Source organism: Haliaeetus albicilla, chromosome 1 (genome assembly GCF_947461875.1).
Source record: "Haliaeetus albicilla chromosome 1, bHalAlb1.1, whole genome shotgun sequence".
NCBI classification, from domain to species: domain Eukaryota; kingdom Metazoa; phylum Chordata; class Aves; order Accipitriformes; family Accipitridae; genus Haliaeetus; species Haliaeetus albicilla.
In genome coordinates, this window is record NC_091483.1 from 79,253,424 (window position 1) to 79,274,108 (window position 20,685).

The following is a 20,685-nucleotide window of genomic DNA, read 5'->3' on the forward strand; positions in this document are numbered from 1 at the left end:
AAATTGCTAACAGAAAGCCCCATTATCTATAAGTGGAAACGTTTGTGTTCCTCCAGGCAGAAAGCCATCAGCCATTGCTGTGAGGATACAAACAGGTTTATCACCCCATAGTTAACTTCGGGGCTAACACTCCCTGCTCCAGTGGGATTTGAGAGATGATGTCCACATGTAAGGATGGGCTTCCTGGATCAGTGTAAAACCCCAATGACTGTTTTTTTGTTGCAGGCAGCAGTCAAACATTTAGGATACTGAACAGAATAACCCCAAACCCTGTCAGCTGCTCCTTCAGTTCTACCATTAATGCATCATGGAAGAACACAGTACTTAGGTCTGAATCTTTCCGAAATCTATATCCCACTAGATGTGCATATTTACACTTTAAAATGTGTAACTTGCAGGAAAGATCGTTGCCAGCTAGCAGAAAACACCGGGCGACTGTACAGCAATCACGTGCCGCTCTTAATAGCAAGTCACCTGCTCTGTGCAGAAAGGTAAGGCCTTACTGCACTGAGATAAGCCTGGGTAATGATAATAGAGTCTTTGTTGAAATACCACCCCATTGTTCAAAGACTGGTGTGCCGACACTGGGAAAACAAAAGGAAACGTTTCTAGCCCTTAAAAATCACAGCAGAATCACGAGAGGTTGGCAACAAAGCAAGTCAGTCATGCACAGAATTAAAAAAAAAAAGCCAACAGCGGCTTTCCTGTTGTGCACATAATAAAAAAAAAAGATTATTCTCTGTGCATTGTGGTCTGACCTTGGAGTGAGTAGTAAGGGGTAAATATCTGCAATTCTCATCCATCTTGGTGGGATTGCAGCCTGGAGAGAAACCGAGATGCCGGTGCATGGTCTTAATGTGGCTCCCAGGACTCAAAATGCTGGTGTGGAGGTACTTGAAGGTTGACCTGCCTCTCCAATACCAATTTTTCAGAAACGGTTTCAGCAGATGCCAACCCAGGATGGAGGGGAACAACAACAACAACAACAAAAAGGCTCTGTGTGCTCCCTGACGGAAAACCTCCGTCGGGTTTTATCCTGACCCTGCTGCAGGCTGGGGTAAGGACGAGTGAGTGCTGGTTGATAACCGCACGCTCCAAGGGCCGGCGTCTTTGGGCACATCCACGTTCCGACTTGTGGAGCCCCAGCCGTGGCAGGCTCTGCCTCGCCAGTCCTGAACCCCCCCACAACACGCATCAAAACTTCCCAGCGAGACCGTGCTCCGAAGTTTTGAGTCAAAGTCCCGGAAAGGCTCTTAACCCCCCTGGGAGCCCAGGCGGAGCTGAAGTAACCCCCCCGAGCTCACCGCACCGCCTGCCACCGTGCAAGGGCTTCCCCCCGCACCTCCAGGTGGAACATTTCCCCTCCCTCTGCGCTTTAGGGGAAAGCCTCAACCCCTCCATCCCCGCCAAGCCCCGTATATCGGTCTATACGCGTGTACATCCACCGATGACACAAGTTGCTTCGACCCCTCTGCCCGAGCCGAGCCCTGCCGTGCATTGTGGGAGCTGTAGTTCGCAGCACTACAAGTCCCAGCCTCCCGGAGGAGGAGGAGGAGAAGGAGGAGGAGGAGGACGGGAGCGGGCTCGGCCCAGGCCTCCAGCCCGTGCGGAGAGCCCCCCCGGGGGCGGGCCGCGGCGGCATGCGGCTCCCCGGCCGGCTCGGCCCGTTCCGCAGCACGCCCCGGGCTGCCCGGCCGCCGGGGAGGGTCAGAGCGGGGCCGGCGGCGGGGAGACGCGCCTCGGCCCGCGGGCGGCTCGGAGGCACCATGGCAGAGGAGGCCAAGAGGCTGGCCGCCTGCGCGGCCGTGGACAAGCACGTCCAGGTGAGACGGTCCGGACCGCCGGTCCCCACGCGGGAAAGGGGGGGGGGGGCACGGCGTGGAGCCGGAGCCTCCCACCGCACGGGAGGACGGACCCCCGGGGTGCGTGGAGCGGCTCCGGGGCGGCGGGACACCCCCTCTCTCCCCTCCCCTCAATGCACGGAGCGGCCGCGGGGTGTACGGAGCCTCCCACGGACGGACTTGGGGTTGCACGGCCCCCCTCCCAGTGCTCCCAGCGCACGGAGCAGCCCTGAGATGCACGGACGGGTTTTGGGGGGCACGGACAACCCAGCCCCCCGGCTGCGGCACGGACAGTCGTGGGGTGCAAGGAGAGGGACCCTGGGGTGAACAGACGAGCCTCTTCCTCCTCCGCTTTTGGACCGCGCTCCTGTAGCCCGGAGAGAAGGGGGAAAACTACTTTTTCCCTTCCCGTCTCTGCGCTCGCCCAGCACGCACCTCCCAGGCAGCGGCTCCGTGCCTCGCACCTCCAAACTTTAGCCGTGCGCCCTCCCGTGAGCCTCAACCCCCCGGTGGGGGTTCAGGCTAACGCCGCGTCCTGCTCTTTTCTCCGAGTCCGGGGTGCTCTGCTGCTGCACCCTATTTCTGAGCACCCCAGCGAGGAGCAACAGCCCCTAACCGGGGGGTCGTGTCCCGTCCTCTGCCCGGAGGGACGTGCAGCAAGGGGCTTTAATCAACCCCTTGAAGGTCAAATGGGACTGGAGCTGCTTGAGGTTTGGCACAGCCCGAGCGCGAATGCGTGGAAGAGCAACGGTTAAAGTCGCGCGGTGGCTTATCGCAATGTTTGCTGTGCGGGCCCTTTTGCAACGGCAGTGGTGAAACGGGCGTAGAGTCGCTGCCAGGGAGGTAGATGTTGGCAGTCAAGGGGGAAAAAAATTCCTTTTACCTTCCCGCTCCCCTCCACTGGGTTGGCGTCTTGAGGTTCAGTTGCTGATGGCTTCCCTGATGTCCTGTAAATGTTTCGCTTGTTTTGCAGCCTCCCTTTCCTCTGAGCAGTCTGTACCTGCCTGCAGAGAGCACAGCCACGTGCTATTTGAGTCCTACCCCTCTGCCAGGCCAACGAGCAAAAAAGCGGTCTGTGGGGTGGGGAAGCCTGGGGGATGGAATGACGATTTGCGTAAAACCCTCCTTTCTTACCCAAAGCAAGCCCCATAGTTGCACATTGAGGGGTTGCAGGAGGAAGGACTTTGTGTCGCAAGGTGTAGAGCCGAGGCAAGGCTGCTGCAGCGGGTTGTCACGAGCTGGGTGCCTTTCATTTGGGCTAAAACGTGACGCTCAATTTTGGACTTTTCGTAGTGAAACAGCTGGCCTTTGTGCTGTTTTATGGTCAGGCAAACTTAGGATAATGTTTCTGGCCGTGTCCCAGCTGATTAAAGTTTTGGGCCTGGCTAGCGAGGCTGATTAAGTAAAATATCCAGCGGCTGGGGTAATATTGCAATGTTTGCCATGCAAGTTGGTTTGAAGTGATGGTGAAGCAGATTAGAGCCGCCGCCAAGGAGCTGGATGGTCTCAGCTGTCACAGAAAACCCGTCTCCCCTTCAGTTTGCACTGGGAGGGCACAGCCGCTGTTTGTAACGGATAGTTTTGTGTTTGGCCGTTAATTGCTGTTAACGGAAGGAGCAACATAGTCTCCGAAAGCAAAGCTGCAGAATCCCTCCCTTGCGCGGTAGGGACATGTGGGAGACGCCACTGACTTCAGGGTTTGGTTATGCTGGGCAAATCTCTTCCGCTGAACTGTGCCGTAAATCGTGGCACCAGGGGCTTGGTACTGGATCAGGCTCCTCGCTCGGCATCCTCCTTCACACCCGTCCCTGTCGGTGCCCGCACAGCAGCTCCTCGTGCAGCCTGCGGCAGTTGTAAACCTGGGGGTGTGAGGGGGGATTAGGGTTTTTTTTCTCTTTATTTTTTTAAATTAAAGCCACACTGGTGTGTTTACCCACAGCACTTGTCCCTGGGCAGCTGTAGGAGCAGAGTTCCCCAGTACTGGAGCGGACACTGAGATGACCAACCTCAGAAACCACGGGCTGTGATGCTGTGACGGCTCGGAGGAGCGGGGCAGGCACGGGGCTTGGGGCTTTAGAGCCGTAAGCTGCTTGGGGAGAGCTGGCTTTGCGTTTATACAACACCTCCGAAGGCAGGCCCTGTTAGCGTCTCCGTTAGAAATGGAAAGATGGGTGAGAACCATAGGTCCTGCTGCCCCAGAGGGCTGAGGATTAATAAGAGGAAACTGGGCTTTACACAATGTTTATCTCCTGCTCTTTGCCCACGTAAATCCTAGTCTTGGAAACTTATGTTGGACCGGCCAGCCCCTGTGGTGCTGCTGACGGCCACTCGATGTGCGTTGCCTTGTTGGCATCTCCAATGTTGGGCAGTATCCCTTGGCCCCTGGGTTAGCAGGGACAACGCTCTGGTCGCTGCTGACTCCGCTCGTGGAGTCCATATGTGGGTCCTCAGCTGTGCTGTGGCTCGGTGCCTTGGTTCTGCTTGCTCGGGTTTTAGTAAACAAGCTGAAAAGTCTTTTTTTTTTTTTTTTTTTTTCTTTTTTTTTTGCATGGGGTGCTGCTCCTCAGTGCTATGACCTGGACCTGCCCCTTGCACACTGACCTTGTGCTCTGCTTCTCGCCAACGTTCGCCCTGTCCCTGTTTTTAAAAGTGGATGTTTTTTGGCTGGTTTTGCGTCTGGTCCGGCTGGCGTTGGAGCTGAGGAGGTGGGAGCCGCAGTAAGGCAGGGGTTGTGACAGCACCGGTTTAGACTGACTTAAACTGTTTTTCTGGGAAACCCAGTTAGCGCAAGGTCTTGCCACCGCCTAAGGGAGGGTGCTTAACCTGTCATCACTGATAAATGCCTTCAAAATTATTGCCAGAGATGGGCTGGGACCCTTGTGAGCTCTTCCCACTTCATTACAGTGGAGTGGCTGATGCTGAGGCTTTCCCCATCCCTTTAGGGCTGCTGCTCCAAGACGTTGTCCCACCCTCTAGAAATGAGGGCAAAGAGAAGAAACTGCCTCTTCCCAGGTCGAAACAAGTCTCTTGGGAACACCGGTACTGCCCGTGTCCTGCCAGCCTCTGCGCAGCTTTGCTTGCCCCTTCTTTCCTTCGCTGGCCGCGCTTGGCTCTGCCTGCCAGGCGGGCGACACCGAGAAACCTCGGGAGCTATTGGGTTTCTGCTGGCAACGGTGCAGGCGTGCAGCTGCGATCTGTTGCTTTCCCCATCTTTTGCAGAGTCACGGTGATTAGTGAGGGACGGGCTATAAGCTGAGTCTCTGGTTGTACGCTGGGTTTTGGACAGCTTTGGGGTGTTTTAACTTGTAACCTGCAGAAGCAAGGGAAATCATTAATCCTAGGGGAGCGTGACCTGCCTTGAGCTCCACCTTTCCAGGCAAGCTTGCATGCCGGTAGGATTTTAGCTGGTTGAAATGCTGTAGGTGTGGCTTTTTCCACAGCTGCTGAAATCTGGATTTGCTGCACATGGAGAAAGAGCTCCAGACATGTCTAGTGTCCAAGAGATAACGCACAACAGCTCTGTGCCTGCATCTCTGGCTGGCTTGAAGTCTCTCTCATCTGAAGTCTCTGTAGTTATAGTGGGCCTCCTTAAGTCAATTTAAGCTTTGGATCCCATCCAAAGAAGGGGAAGTACATTGAAAATTGGAAACGTGCAAGAGGCTGCAGGTAGCTCTCAGAGGATGGGAGACCGAGCTGATAATAAACAGTGATTTACATCGCAGAGCATCCTCTTGCGGAGGTAACACAGTGGCACCCATCCACCCTCAGCCTGCAGCACCTTTTAGAACCGTGTCTAACCATATTGAGAACTGTATTACTGATGAGGCAGTGGTGATCCTTCTTAAGCCAGACCATATGCAGAGAAAGGCTAGGGCTGAGCTGTGGTTAAAATATGATCCTCTTCAGCATAAGCTGCCAGGCTCACCCACCTTTCAGATGTGTTGCTGGACTCTCATATAGGCAGTTATATACCCTGTTTTGGAGAGCGGTTTTTATTGTGCTCCAGGAACGGCTGCCGTGCTCTTTGCTTTGGCCGCTGGTGCATCCGTACTGTTTACTAACAATACCGTTGGCAGCAAACCCATGCTTTTACTGTGCGGCTTCCTTGGGAGATGTTATCTTGAGGTTGTTTCAGCTTCTTCCTTTGTGGTATTGTCTGAAACTCCCAGCTTTCCGGCAGGAGAGGGTGCATGGAGTGCCAGCAAACAGCAGTGAGCGTGCATTGAACACCCTGGGAGTCAGACCGTGGTGGTGTTTAGCAAGCACGTGTCCTTTAAGGAGAGGGCAAGTTGCTTAAAATCCCTTAGCCTCAGACAGTGGTCGTGCCCTCGCTGGCACAGCGTGTTCCCTTCCTTGCCTGCAGCGTGCTACGACGTGTGTCAGCGTGCATCTCTCGGCAAGGTTCCTCTTGCATGTGTTTATAATGTCAAGTTTACTGGGAAAAGTGGACAGCCCTTGTGCTGAGCCCCCAGTAACAGCTCTCCTCTGTCTCTCTTTGATTTACAGAACAATCAAGTTCTTGGGATTGGAAGCGGTTCTACGATTGTCCATGCGGTGCATCGATTAGGTAGGATGCTCCCCTTCGTCTCCCTCCCACCGCAGAAAGTCCCCTTGTCCGGCTGCCCCAACTACTTGAAAAACATGCTAAATCGTCTGGATGCCGACTTATTGCTGATGTGTCGGGTCTGTTCACTGACTGCTGTGTCCTCCTTGAAGCTGAAGGTTAAAACTGGGTCTTGTCCTCCAAATTTTATGGCACAGAGAGCCCTGAGGAGGTAATGATTTGCCACCTGTTCTCCCCATACAGCCAGGCAAAGCGCTTTACTGGCACCCGCCACAAACTGGAGCTAAACCCCTCTGTTTGGTTCCAGCTCTGCCCAGTCCTGACTTGCTTTGTGGCTGTGGGCCATGCAGCTGCTCTGCTTCCGTTAACCCGTTTGTATGTGGCTGACGCTGCTTGCTCACATCCACCTTATTCACATTGAGGGTCCTGCTGAGATGTGATGAAAACGAGGAATGTGAAATCCTGCTGCTTTTTTTTTTTTTTTATATACCCTACAGCTAGGTTTATCTGCTTGCCCCAGGTGCAAGTTTGCTCAAGGTGTGATTCAGAAAATTTCAGCAAAAGACTCAAGTGAGGCAAATGCATTTTTGCAAAGTGAATGTGAGGGTAATTATCCTCACGCCTCATTACGGAGGGTGCAGAGGTTTAAAGTTGCCTTTGCAGGGCTCTCTCAGCCCTAGGGCAGATCTGCTTGTGGAGGTGCCGTACCTTGTCCTGCTTCGCTGTCCTGGGATGCAAAACAGAGCAGCCGCGTGTGACGGGTGAGAGGCGCAGCGTCAGCCCTGTTGTTCGTGGGGGTCTTGCTCGGACACGGAGCCGGGGCTCCTGCTCAGAAGCAGAGCTCGGTGTGTCCCACCTGGGTGGCTCTGCGTGGCTTGGAAGTCCCCGTGTCACCTCCAGCTCCCTGGGGCAGAGCCGTCCCCCAGCCCACCGCAGGCGAGCGGGGCTGAGGTCTTCGTAGGGAAACAGCAGAGATGGTGCTGTGCCTGCCCCGTGGCACCCACCTCACCCCACGCTCTGTGTGTGTGATACAATTATTTGTCTGGGAGCTGCGGTTCAGCTTTCTGGGTTTGGCTCAGTATTGCAGCCACTCCTGATTCTTAACAGAGAATTAGTCTCTAAATAAATGGGTATAGTATTTAAAGCGGAGTGCCTGTTCCAGGCTGCAAATTCTGACTTTTCATGTCTAATGAATGTGTTAGCGCTGGGATGTGGGTTGCAACAACATGCGGCCTCACGTGTTGCATCTTCAATCCTTCCAGCAGCAGCGTTACCTTGAAGCATGTAGCCCGTGTGCTTGCTCTGGCGCGAGAGCTGTTGCTGACTCTCGGGCTGTTGGCTTATGCCTAAGTATTGTAATTACTAAAATAACATTTTGTCCGTGATCATATCTTAGTAATAGATTTTAGTCATTTGAGGTTAACCTGGGGGAGGTAATATTTCCTTCCATTTAATGGAATACTGTATTTTATTAGTCCTTTCCCTGCCATATATTTAAATGTTCTATAATAAATGAATGTGATGTCCCCAAGGCAACAAGCCAGAAAACCTTTCAGACAGCTGCTGAAGCTGTCTGTTTACAAGGAGCGCAGCAAAACCTGTCTAATGGAGTGAGAGGGGAATGGGGCTAATTTCCCAGGTGACGATTTGCTGACAAGGCTCCTCTGCCGCTGGAGACACAAAGGTTAATGGCTCGTGGTATCTTGGGCTGAGCCAGGGTGGGTGTTTAAACATTCCTCACTGTAGAAACTGAGCCTTAGCCTATGCAGGGTGGCACCTGTTTGCATTTTGAGCATGACTGAGTTATTTGCAAGCCAAGCAAGTAATTGCAGTGATTCAAAGGGGCTGCTCTGAACTGAAATTTATTAAAGTGAAAGTTGATGGGTTTTTTCCTTCTGCAATGAACAAACGGAGGCTTCTGCTTTTTTTCCTACAGCCGAGCGGGTTAAAGAGGAGAACCTGACAATTGTCTGCATCCCTACGTCTTTTCAGGTAAGCACTTTCCTTTTTTGCTTTCCGCTAGTCCAAACACTCACACAGGGGATCTTCCCTTTGGCTGCGGGAGGCAACCACGCTGCTCTCTGGACTGGCTCGCTGCGGTGTGAGTTAACTGGTGGAAGCAGTCGTGATGCAGCCTGCAGATGGACCTCATGAAGCCAGTGCTGATGGTGCTGTGTTACCCTGACCTGAACTGCAGGGATGCTGTAGTGCTAGGAGGTGTGTTTTGAACCAGTGTGGTAACGCTGGTTATGTCGGTGTTGGTGCCTGGCTTGCTCATGGTCCTGCTTACAGAAAGATGCTCTTTAGTGGTGAACCAGACTCATAATGCAAAACTCATTGGAGACACTTAGTCTCCTTTGATTCTGTATCAAGCCCTGAAAGCTGTGAAAATCACGCTGCAAGCAATAATAGCAAGCTCATGTGTTTTCAGGAGGAACTTGAAATGCATCAGCTGTGTTTTATAAGGAATTGCAGAAGAGAAATCACCTTACTCTTTCTTTTCCTGTGCAGCTTTTGCAGGGATTGGTTCATACCAAACTGGCTGTTGAGAGGTTTGCAGGGAGAGGGAGAACTCAGCTTGGTGGTGAAAGGCAGAGCTGCTGGGAAGCTTCTGAGCTGCTTCCATGCCTTCAGGCAACTGGCATTGGTCTCTCTGCCTCTGTTCCCTGAGGTGGAACATGCTGCAGAGGAGCAGCTGTCACCCTGTCCCCTTTGGGCAGGGAGAGGTGACATGATGGGGACCACCCGTGGGGTTTTCAAGGCTGGGTGGCAATTTCCCGGTCTAGGAATTGGGCACGTGTCCTTCTCACAGTCCCGGTGTGGACCTTGGGATTGTACTTTTGTCACAACTTTTTCACTGTGAGGACAATCAAGCAGTGAGGCAGGCTGTGCAGAGTCCACCCTTCAAGGTTTTCAAGACCTGAGTGGGTAAAGCCCTGAGCAACCTGGTAGCAGACCCTGCTTTGACCTGGAGATTGGATAGAGACCAACCTGAATTATTCAAAAATCTTATGAAAACTTAACAACCTCTTACCCTGCAGATGCTTTTTAAGTGTGAGTGTGGGCCGATGGGACTCTCTTTTTTCCTAGCTGTTGCAAACTACCAGTGGCCAACTGGGGTATAATACAAATTGCTGCAAAGGGCAAAAAGTGAAAACTAGATTTTTTTTTTTTTATTTTTTAACCTATATCAGTACTTGTGTTGCATATATAGACTGTGGTGAGAGTCTGTCTTTGATCTGTCTAAAATGATCCCCATCCTGAGATACCATGTCCCATTTCAACCTAGGAGACGTGCTCTGAGTTCAGTCATTAGGTCTTACAGAAAATACTGATAAAGCTCTCGTAGTGAATGTGGGCTGGAGCCTGTCCTGCCTTGAAATGTTGGGATAGTTCGTGTAGCACTGCAGAGTTTCTTAGCAGTAAAACAAAAAGGTTGCTGTTAAAGCAAAGAGATCGATCGTATACCTGCAGGAGCCAAAATCCCCCAGACATGGGGCCGCCTCGTATCTTTTGCGGTCTCTTAGACCTCAACCACTTCTGAGTGAAGCGTTCCCAGGTCAGCAAAACAGCATCTTATTTTCGCTACGTACAGGTGTAAATGGCTGCCTGAGGTCAGTGGCAAGGAAGAATTGGTTTCAGTAGGCTTTTATTGTCCTCCCTTCCCTGTTGTCAGGTTGGGTTATTCCATCACCATCAATAAAGCTAGAGCCGGGGTAAGTATCTGTCCCTTGGCTTTTGCGTTGTTCTTTTTGCCTGGACGTGTGCTGAGAGCACAGAGCGAGACCGTTCTTGGCAAGTGCTGCGCAGTTACCAACGCTTTTCCCCCAGCTGTGGGAGCTCTCGCTTTTGATTCCTGCTGGTCTGCTCCCGTCGTCTTGCAAACAGAGAGCCTGAAGACAGCCACCTCGTTTCCACACTGCTGACTCTAAGCCTGTTCAGGATCTGGCCTGCATGTGCAGCACAGTGTTTTTCAATGCTTTCAATTCCCAGATCCCTGAAATCTCTTTATGTGGACACCATGTAATGAATGTAAACCCACTGATTTTTATTCTTTTTATTTTGTGAGTCCTTAGGGCAATCCCAATGCACAGGTGAAGAGCCCACAACCCATGGGTGTTAAAATTGCATGCTACAAAACGCCACGATAAACAATTCAAATCATATCTCATTGCCAGGAGTCATTGCCTGCTAAGTCTTCTTATTGTTTCTGGGATGCCAATACATGTGACTGATGCACTTTGTTAGCGTTAGTGGGTAAAATTCAGGGGAATGAGTTGATCCAGGCTACCACGCTGTGGTTTCTTGGTCTAGCTACCGCATGGTAGGAAGTTCAGACTTGAGCAGAGTCCGTGCAAGGAGGGATTCTCACTCAGGTGATGATTTTTAACACAGAAAATTCAACCAATTCAAGGTTCTCTAAGCTTCAGCTTCTGTTTAAACTGATGGACCAAGTGGAGGGTAACTCCAGGTGCTCTGTGTTGTATTGCCACTAGAGGGAAATACATGGCCACTTCAGTAAAAGTAGGTTGGAGCCACCAAACAGCTGTTTCGGGAGGCTTCCCACACTTTTTCCATGAGTTGTGCTTTTCTTTTTTGCCTTTTTGTTAGCGCCGCATTGCTATGTAATGTAAATATTTCATTTTCCATTTTTCAGCTGAAGGAAATCAGAGGGGCTGGATGGGTGCAAGGGAGAATGATGTCCAAGCTGAAACAACACAGGACTCAAAGATCCCGCATCTGCTCTAATGCTTAAATGCGAGTGATTCCCACCAAGCTGGTGGGGCCTCCTGCTCTTTAGTATGAAGAGACCTGAACCCAGGAGTCCTGTTGCACCATCTGAGCATTTTAGTTCAAATCAGCAGCAGGGTTTTCATTTGATTAAAATAATCTGGTCTGGAAGCGTCATTTTCTCCTTGCCGTGCGTTCCCGCTGCTGGCTGCAGCCTCTCCACCAGCTCTCCCAAGGAGACTCCATCCTTGCCGCAGCCAGGGGAATGACACCACAAGTCTTGTTTTCCTTTCCTGCCGCCAGTAAATGGTGTTTGCTGTGTTCTTGGTGCACAGGCCCGACAGCTGATCCTGCAGAACGGCTTAACGCTAAGTGACTTGGACCGACATCCAGAGGTAAGTGGGACTGTGGAGGTGAGACCTCGCCTGACCTTCCTCTAACCTGGTCCTTCATAACGCATCAGGCTCCTTTGTCCTCCCCCGAGGACGAGAGTTCAGGCAGCCACGCTGCAGGACATGAGCAAGAACTAGCTTAGTTTATTTTTTTCCCCAAGCCTTAGATTTATCTTAGTGCTTTTCCCTTTAGGTGGCAGGTAGGCTGCCAAGCTGTGTTTCCTCCAGGTGTTTGGCATCTCTTCCAGGCTGAGGATTGCTGGCCCGAGACAGGGGTATTATGTTGCTGAACTGCCACCGAGATTTTCCCTGGGAGTCCCTCGCTTGCGTGCTGGTCCTTAAGTGACACTAGAGGCTAAAGTGATGTGCCTTGCAGGACAGCAGTTGGTTTTGGTTTTCCTTTCTCCTGCTCTCACATACTTGTGGTTTAGTGGGGGCTGGTATCCTTGGGTGGCTGATCAGGCACTCATCTCTGGTCAGGCTGGCATCAAGGTGGTCCCAGCTCTAGTGACATTTCTGGGGGCTGCTTGGGACCTGACACCCCCCGAGCTGCGCCAAGAGCCGTGCCTGGATGCTGCGCAGGAGGGGTTTCCACACCAAGTTTCTCCTCTTCCTACAGCTTGATGTTGCCATCGATGGAGCAGATGAAGTGGACTCTGACCTCAACCTTATCAAAGGTGGCGGGTGAGCCTTGCTGTCTGTCCGTCTGTGTGCGGCACTGGTGGTGGTGGCCTCTGAGCATCCTTTTCTGGCTACGGATGTTTCTGGGGTGGGCTGGAGAGGCTGATGGGATCCCGTGCAGGGCCGTGCGTGTACCTGCAGTGGGAGGTGGCTCTTGACCAGGAGTGTGTGCAAGGGACAAGGAGGATAAAGTGATGGGGCAGGGGAAGGAGCCCTGGTGTGGGGCAATGGCAGCACCAAAACCAGAAAGAACATGATGGAGGGGACTGGACTTCAAGGTCATCAGGCACATTGAGGAGCAGTCTGATGTTTTCTGAGTATTTTATTTTTATTTTTCCCCCCTTGCAGTGGCTGCCTGACCCAGGAGAAGATAGTTGCAGGATATGCAAAATGCTTCATCGTTATTGCGGATTACAGGTGAAAATATTACTGTTCATTATACCTCTCTGTCCCATGGGAGGATTTGGATAGTTCTGTGTTAGGCCATTATTGTCCTTCCAGTGGGTCAGGGGAGCAGGAATAGATGGAAATGAGCCTGGCTTCCAGTGCTTTAGCAATTCAATTTAGCTTTTTTTCTTAATTTTCAACTCAGCAGGCCTGCTTAGGAGTCAGCAGAGCTTGTGGGGAGATGGCTGCTCTGCTTTTTGAGCTCAGTGATTGTCAGCACAGAATAAATTTCCCCTTCTGTACATACAACTGCGGGGCTGTATTAAACACAACTCGTGTCCTGCTTGTCCAAAACATGTCAAAACAGGGCTTATGAGTGAATAGAGCATCATGTATTAAACTGGTTCTTCCTACACGTGTGCACGTGTGAGCTGACCGCTGTGCCCTCCAGGGCCTTATGCCTGAGGGGTTTGCAAGAGGGAATGTGATAATGTTCATGGCGTTAGCAATGTCATGTCTGATGCTAATCCCACCTCAAACTGTGTCCTCAGGAAAAAATCAGAGAGCCTCGGGGAGCGATGGAAGAAGGGAATTCCTATCGAAGTCATCCCCATGGCTTACGTCCCCGTCACCAGAGCCCTGACCAAAAACTTCGGAGGTGCCGCAGAGCTGCGGATGGCTGTTAGCAAAGCGGTACGTGTCCCTGATCAGCCCCGCATCCCCAGAGGAGCCACCTGAACGTGGGCAAATGGAGGACCAGAGTTCTGGCCTTTCACCTAAGTAAATCCGGGCTTTCACTCACACGAGTGGCATCTTGTGTAATTCCTCCTAATTATATGCACAGTTAATGAACTGTGTGTTTAGGTGTTCAGGCTGCTTGTTGAAAGCCTCTCTGGCTTACGTCTCCTAAAGCAAGCATCCCTGAGCAGGGAGAAGAGGGATTGCCAGTCTGGGTCTGACCTCCTGCTCTGTGGGGGTACTGGGGGGCTGGAAGGCAGTCTGCACTACTAAAGAGGGTCTCAAGTTGTGGGGGTAGCTCATGTTCCATCCCAGGCTTCTCTCTTCCACACGGAGCCAGACTAAATTTAAACTGAAGCTGCTTTGTCTCCGCTGCCACTGTCCTATCCTGGCTTGGGCAGCGGAGCTTTGCCAGCCCACGTTGCATGGCAAGGGAAAAGGAGAGCTGTCTGCAGTAACGACTGGAGTTAATGCCTGAAGGCTGAATACTTGTTTTTAATGTGTCTAATCCCAAGAGGCTCTAGGGATTGCATTTGGGTGCCTGAGAAGAGCAAACCAGTCGTTCTCTGTGAACCTGAGACCGGTGTCGCTCGGGGAATGCACATCAGTGCTGCTCCAGCATGATCCCTGTCCTTGGAGGATGCTGGTCCCTTCTGGGATGTATGGCTGCACACCCTGCTCAGCGCTGCCGAAACACCTTGTTCTCAAGCCCAGCTGTCTCTCCTCTGTTGAAAGGAACCAATTGCTCCTTCTGTTGGTCTTGAGGGAGTGCTGGGCACATCTGGGATGCTTAAGTCCAGCAGTTCTTCAACTCCCCATGGCATCCAGCAGCATGCTGTTAGCACTGGGGCAGAGGGGTCCTCCTTCGGCTTCAATTGCCTGTAATAGCCTCTGTAGGACATTTACCTAGCTTTGCTCTTGTGAAGAGGCTCCCCTGTTGCAGTGATGTTTCCAACTTCTGCATGATTACCTGTATGCAGGAGAATGAGGAACGAGCAGTTGCCTTGGGTGATGGTTTTACTTACAGGCTTATTGTGGACTGCCCTGATTTACCTGAATGATGACTCTCTCCAAACTGTTGCAGTGGAGGTGGCTGGTCCCGGTGAGGGCTGTGACAGTCCCTGGCTGGGCTCGGTAGACAAGGAGCTCATGGTGGTGACAAATGGGTTTGCTTCTCAGGGCCCTGTGGTGACAGACAACGGGAACTTCATCCTGGACTGGAAGTTTGACAAAGTTCATGAATGGAGTGAAGTGAACACCGCTATAAAAATGATACCAGGTATTGTTTATGATTTAAAAAAAACCCAAACGCTGGCTAAGGTTGGTCTGTGCTAGGTAACCCTGACTGTGGGAGTTCTCCCCTGGATAGGAGGAAATGTGTGTGTGTGTTTGTTCACTGCCCTCTTATGGGTCCCTACATTTGTTTCTACTCAAGAGATCTATCTGCTGAATTACTGCAATGGTACCTATGTGGCATTTCCATATGGTGGTAAAAACCTGGGGTGATGCCGGGTGACTTAAGACGCTGTTTCCCATTAGGCACACAAGTCCTGTGTTCTTCTTTACTCTCTTTGTGCCAGTTTGGAGAGGGACTTTTAATGGAAACACTGGTGGACTCTGGAGGGAGGGTTTGCACTGGGTTACAGTGTTTTCGAGGAGCTGCTTACAGCTCTGCATCCCATTACCATTGTGTAGTCCTATGGGCTCACCTTGCTGTGGGAGTGCAGCGTATCCTAGCTATTGCTGTGCAAGAGAGAAGCAGTGACTGATGGCACTGTTTGCAAATGAAACAGCCTCTCTGCAAGGACTCCTGCCTTGCATGAAGACCTGCTGCCCAGGCCAGAGCTGCTTCTGGATGATCCAGGTCTGCCCAGAGGCAGTGGCACTCTCTGGACTTCAGTGAATCAGCAGATAGACTGGCTCAGCCACATCTGGATATCTCTCTGGTTATGTTGGCAAAGTCTGCTCTTGAATCTGGTCAGCTTTCGAGTACATGTTGTTGTATCTCTTTATCTCCGAGTTTATCTCAGATACCTGCCTGCCCCTGAAGTCCGTAACACAACTGCCTTCACTGACTGTGCATTGTCAGAACATGCAGGAATAGGTTGGGATCTTGTTGCACAAACCTCAGAGTCCCCACAAAGCAGCAATATATTGTCCTTGGCACTGCAATTAAAATACAAGAGCAGGCAGAGGCCATGGGTGTAGGCTGGGTGAAGAGTTGCCAGTAACTTCCAGTTGCTTCTGTTTGGTGGCTTTGCTTCCCTCAATGCTGCTTATAAGGGTGATTTACTGAAAATACACCCGTTTTCTTTTTTCCTGCTCTAGGAGCAAACTGCTAGGATGCTACCTCTGCCTTGACTTGTCCCGGTGTCTTTGCAATCTGAATAATTACCTGGCACTTGCTTGCAGACAGCAGTAGATGGCAGGTTTGGACCTTTGGCAGGAGCAGATCTAACCAAACCAGTGACCAATCTAAATGAACCGGTGACCACTGCCCATCTGGGCTGTCCCAGGTGCGGTGCTCCATATCCTAATGCAGTTTCTGCCCGTGGCTGTACAAATGTCTATGTCACTAGAGCTGTTTCTGTGCAAGAGAAAAACTGGCCGATTACGCTGTTTGCAAACAGAACAGCAAGGACTTCTTCTTTGCGTCTCTGCAAGGAAGATGAATGGTAAACGATGGGACCTGCTCCATTGTGTTGGTGTGGAGATGGTCTCAGCACCATTTGCTGCTCAGAAATGGACTCGCTATGGGGAGAAGAGCATCTTCCCTACCCAGAAGTGGATCCCCAGAACTGTTAAAGCCTAAATACAGTGGTGATAGCAGGGCTCTGGCCACCGTGCACTTGCGGTAACCCTTGTTCTCCATTTCTTTCCACCTTTCTGGCCTCTGGCTGTGGCTCAGTGATCACTGTGAAGTTAGGAGCACCCCATAATTAAATGCAACCAAAAGTACCTTTGCAAATGGGCTACAAACTGCAGAGGTAGCATCAGATCTGCTGAATCTTAACATTTGAACAAGTGTTATCCAGGTGTTCTCTAACAGGATAGCTTTTTAGATTTGTTTAAAGGCAAAGTGAGTAAACCTGTGGCTGCATGTAGCTTCCTCTTACTCCCGTGGATCATCAGATGGCTGAAAATCCCATGCTCATGATTATGTTAGTGTAATGGTGGCGGCTGGCCTGGTGTGAATGTCAGGGGGAGCTTTGGGAGTTGTTTCTCACTCTCTGGAGAGAGTTTCTTCTGGAGGTGGCAGCATGGAAAAGACTTCCCACAGGCTCCCTGCGCGGCTGATTCAACATCACCCAGGCTGGACACCTCTCTCCAAACCTCTGATGGAGGCATCAGCGCCTTTTAATGAACAAAAACACGGGCGGAGCAGAGGATTCAAGCAATGGGGTGGCTGTGGCATTAACCTGCACGTGAACTCTCGTTCCCCAGGTGTGGTGGAGACGGGACTCTTCATCGACATGGCAGAGGTGGTGTACTTTGGCATGGAGGACGGCTCGGTCAGCGTGCGGGAGAAGCAGCCTCGCTGACGCCAGCACGCTGCCTGCTCTGCTTCGCCTTCGGCCAGTTTGATTCAGCTGTTGTAATGGTGCCAACCTGACGTTTTGCCTTAACGAGCAGCGGTTATTGCAGAAGACGGATGGGAAGTTGATCAGAATCCGCTGACGTGATACTGAATGTCTTTTTTAAAAACAAAACAAAAATTATATTCTATTTCTATATATATATATTTTTACTTTACAGGAATGTTGTCTTTTTTTAAAGAATCATTTAAACAAATTGCTTTAATGTTTTTATTTTATTTTCTAAGAAATACTTACCAAAAAGAATACTCCTTGTTTTGTGTTTTGGGTTGGTTTTTTTTTTCGTTTTTCGAACAGAACTTGAACCCTTCTGGTTGCTCATAGTGCTTAGTGATTGAGGTCAGAAATACAATCCTAATTCCTCATCCTAACCCCCCTGGCTGGGAGGGTAGTGCACGTAACGGGAGCGCATCCAGTCGGGACCTGCTGATGCCTTATTTGGAACCTTTTTGGTTCGGTATTTTATGCCTTTTATTTTTCTATACCACTGTTTTTTAATAGTTCAGGATGTCTAGTTGTCCTCTGTGCACATGACAATTCTCTGAGCCTAGGGTGGTCTCTACATCCCTCTGTCTGGAACATTAATAAGGGCCTTTTTTGAGCCTCTGTATGGAGGAGATGTTCATCCTTTGAGCCAAATTCTGCTCTCCATTAATCCAGTACCTCTGATTAAAATCTGTTCCTTTAGCTGGAGGTGTTTGGGACTTCGTCCTTGTAAACCGAGAGCAGAACTGGGTCCTTGATAAAGTTTACAGAAGCACGTTTGAGCAGCTTAGGGCAGCGTGGAATACCGTTCAGTGGCAAATTATTTGATTAGGAATGAAGGTTGATTATCACCCCTCACAGCTGGTTGATTTGTGGAAGGATAGAGCGGAACGCACAGGAAAACCGAGTCTTCCTGCCTAAATTTCCCATATGTAGCAGGAGAGAGACACTCGTTCAATATCTTGTTCTCGGTGTATAGGTGCTTTGCATGGTTCTGATGTCAAAATGCAAGCCCTCTCTTTGTGTTGTAGACACTGAAATAAAGAACTGTTACACCAGATTTAGTGGTAATTCGGTTCTTAAAGTATTTCGTGGACAACGGGGCAGATTGTTGTCAGACTAACTTCTGCTGTAGTTTTCCCCTTACAAGGGCTCTTCACCCAGGCGAAATTCACCCTTCTGCATTTGATTTCCTTTCGCTTAAGGTAAATACATTATTTTAAATTAACCAGATTATCTAATCAATGCTCGTTAGCTGCAGTGCTTACCTCGAGACTGTCTTAAATTTGCATGTCTAAAACCTGTGCATCTAAATACAGCTCCAAAGGAGCTACTTCTTTAAATCTTCCTCTTCTGTGCATCTCTTGTGTTAATTCTGAAGCACTTGTACTGAGCAAACTGGCTGCCATCCAGCCAGCAGCTTGGTGGAAACACTGGAATATCTCTTCCCGAAAACCCGATGCTGCAGAAGCCATTTGCAAAGCCCTAGTTCTTGCCATGGGCTGTTTTCAGATGTGTCTTGGGCTCCTAATGTAATCCTAGATAAACAGAGAGCAATCGAGCAAAGCTTTGTGCCCAAGCGCCTCCTCACTCAGCATGCTTCTGGAAATGAGATTAGCAGGAGCGAATGTTGCTGTTGACTGTCTTCTCTCTCTCTCAAATCAAACAGCTCCTTCTCAAAAAGCTAATAAAACCATTACCGCACCATTACTTTCTGGCCCTGGACCAGATGTGATCTCATTCAGCTTTGTGCTTAGCAAGGGCTTGTTAAATCTAAGCCTGAAGTGGCGGGTCTGATTCTTGAGTTTCTCCGGGCACTTGGGATGCAGGTAGTGCTGGTGGGTGCTTTGGCAATGGATGCGCCTGCTGGGGTGGGACTTTGAATGGGTCTTGGGCTGTGGGGTATGGGTACAGAGTTCACTGTGCTAAAGAGGTGGAATCAAAATCTCAGGATGGAATTAAAATCCCTGAAGTGCTGGAGAAGATGTGGTGTCTGAACCAGTTCTGGAGGCTTTGCACAGATTTCCCATGTGTAAAGTGCCCCAGCTCAGATTTCCCGAGTCTGGATGGATTTTTGAGTTAAGGGGCTCTTAAGAATGGTCTGATCCTTTCCCTCGGAGGCTGCGAGGCTCCCTGACCTGTCATGACCATCCACATCTTTGTCTGCCAGCACGTGTGGGGCACATCTAGATGGGGCGCAGGGAGTCTGTCCCCTCCTGGGGTGGCTTTGGCGTGCCGTGGCTCTGCCCTGTCACCGACACAGCCTGCTTACGCTGATGCTTAGCTGCCTAGCCACAGGCGTGTTTGATGAAAATTAACTGTACAGGCAGCAGAGGTATTTCTGGTGCCTGGTCCTTGCTTTTCTAGACTGTCACCGTTATCATTATGTATGTTTTTTGGAGAGAGAACGGTTTATAGGTGAGCATGCCATGGTAGAACTTCAGGTAGGGGCAGTTCTGCTGTGGCCACACGAGTGGGCTGCTCCCAACAGCTCTTGGGCTTGAGTTCGTTGAATTCGATTTTAACACCTTGGCTGGTTTGCACTGTGGCATTTGCTTTGGGCTTTCATTTTTCAAGGTGCTCTTCAAAAGAGCTTTAAGAAGCCTTTAGAAATGGGGCTGCCACATCGATCCCACCCTGCTGCCTTGCAGGGATGTATTTTTAGAAGATGGCATTGGGGAAAAAAAAAAAAAAATCAAAAGCAAGTGGAAGGAGGTGTCCTTTTAAAGCCCAAGGCGTGTTGGTTGGGTGCATTTATTTAGGGTGCATTCCCACAGGGGGTCCTGTTACCCGATGCTAACCACAGTGAGACGATGCAATCCAGCCCCCGCGCACAAACCCTGGCGTCGCCTTTTGGGCCGTGCACAGCGGGTAATGCACAACTGATTTACCATTAGTGCTAAATTATGGATTAACTTGGCCCTGGAGAAAACAAACGTTTCAAGAAAGAGCAACAGCAGCACTAAAATTAATGAGCATGAGAGGTAATGAAACACTAGTCCCGTTCCAAAAAAAATAAGCAATATAAATATAGTAAGAGAGTGCTTCAGATTCAATTTAATTAACCTTTGGTTAATAGGTTAAATAATTAAGCTGAATTAATTAAACTAAGTAGAAAGAAATGAAGAGTTTAGTTAAAGTGAATCACCCTGTTCCGTGTTATAAAGCAACTATTACTGTCTGTCAGGTTTTTATGATTGTCACTGTAGGACGGGATTTATGATCTGACATAATTATTGTTCTGAGAAATGTGACATAAAACGAGATGAAAAATAATTAAGCAGGCAGCATAGAAGATGTGTGCTCTGTGTACTAAACCAAACAATTATAGCCAAAGTGATAAGGAGCGAATAAGCATATTATAACCAGTGATAAAAATTAGCTATAATGAATATTGGTAAGCTGTAACGAGTATTAATATCTTTTAAACATAAAGCCACATCCATTTAGTAACCAGGTGCATTTAACCAAAAATTGTGTAGTGCGTTGGCTTTGGTCCAGCTGCACCAGGAGGGAAGGAGGAAAAGGAAGGAAATCCTCATTTTCAAAGTGGTTTTTCAAATTTATCAAGCCTTGTGAATCCTCCAAAACTTCTTTGCGGTTTTATTTTGCTCAGTACATCAGCAAAAAGGTGATGCGTTTCAGCTTGAAGATGATCTGAAAGACCTATAAACTACCATTTTTTGGTACCTAAAACTTCTAAAGTTTATTCATTTCCCCTTCCAGTAACTTTAATGGGAGTTGTATCACCCCTGTATCTCCATAACCCA

At 50.0% G+C, this 20,685-nt stretch overlaps 1 protein-coding gene across 1 annotated transcript; it reads left to right on the top strand.

Annotated features, from left to right (window-relative positions):
- Positions 1-1,542: 1,542 nt before the first annotated feature.
- Positions 1,543-17,975, top strand: RPIA (ribose 5-phosphate isomerase A). The gene is made up of 9 exons (XM_069796486.1): positions 1,543-1,823; positions 6,348-6,408; positions 8,342-8,397; positions 11,472-11,531; positions 12,148-12,212; positions 12,558-12,626; positions 13,148-13,289; positions 14,514-14,613; positions 16,779-17,975. The coding sequence occupies exons 1-9, from the start codon at positions 1,641-1,643 to the stop codon at positions 16,874-16,876; spliced, it is 834 nt and encodes a 277-aa protein (XP_069652587.1). The 5' UTR covers positions 1,543-1,640; the 3' UTR covers positions 16,877-17,975.
- Positions 17,976-20,685: the final 2,710 nt, after the last annotated feature.

What these genes read in the sequence shown, in the direction of transcription:
- RPIA (XM_069796486.1), top strand. Translation starts at nt 1,641, where the DNA reads ATGCGGCTCCCCGGCCGGCTCGGCCCGTTCCGCAGCACGCCCCGGGCT. An exon ending in GCATCCCTACGTCTTTTCAG is followed by an intron (nt 8,398 to 11,471) that starts GTAAGCACTTTC and finishes CTTGGTGCACAG; the next exon opens with GCCCGACAGCTGATCCTGCA. An exon ending in CGCTATAAAAATGATACCAG is followed by an intron (nt 14,614 to 16,778) that starts GTATTGTTTATG and finishes CTCGTTCCCCAG; the next exon opens with GTGTGGTGGAGACGGGACTC.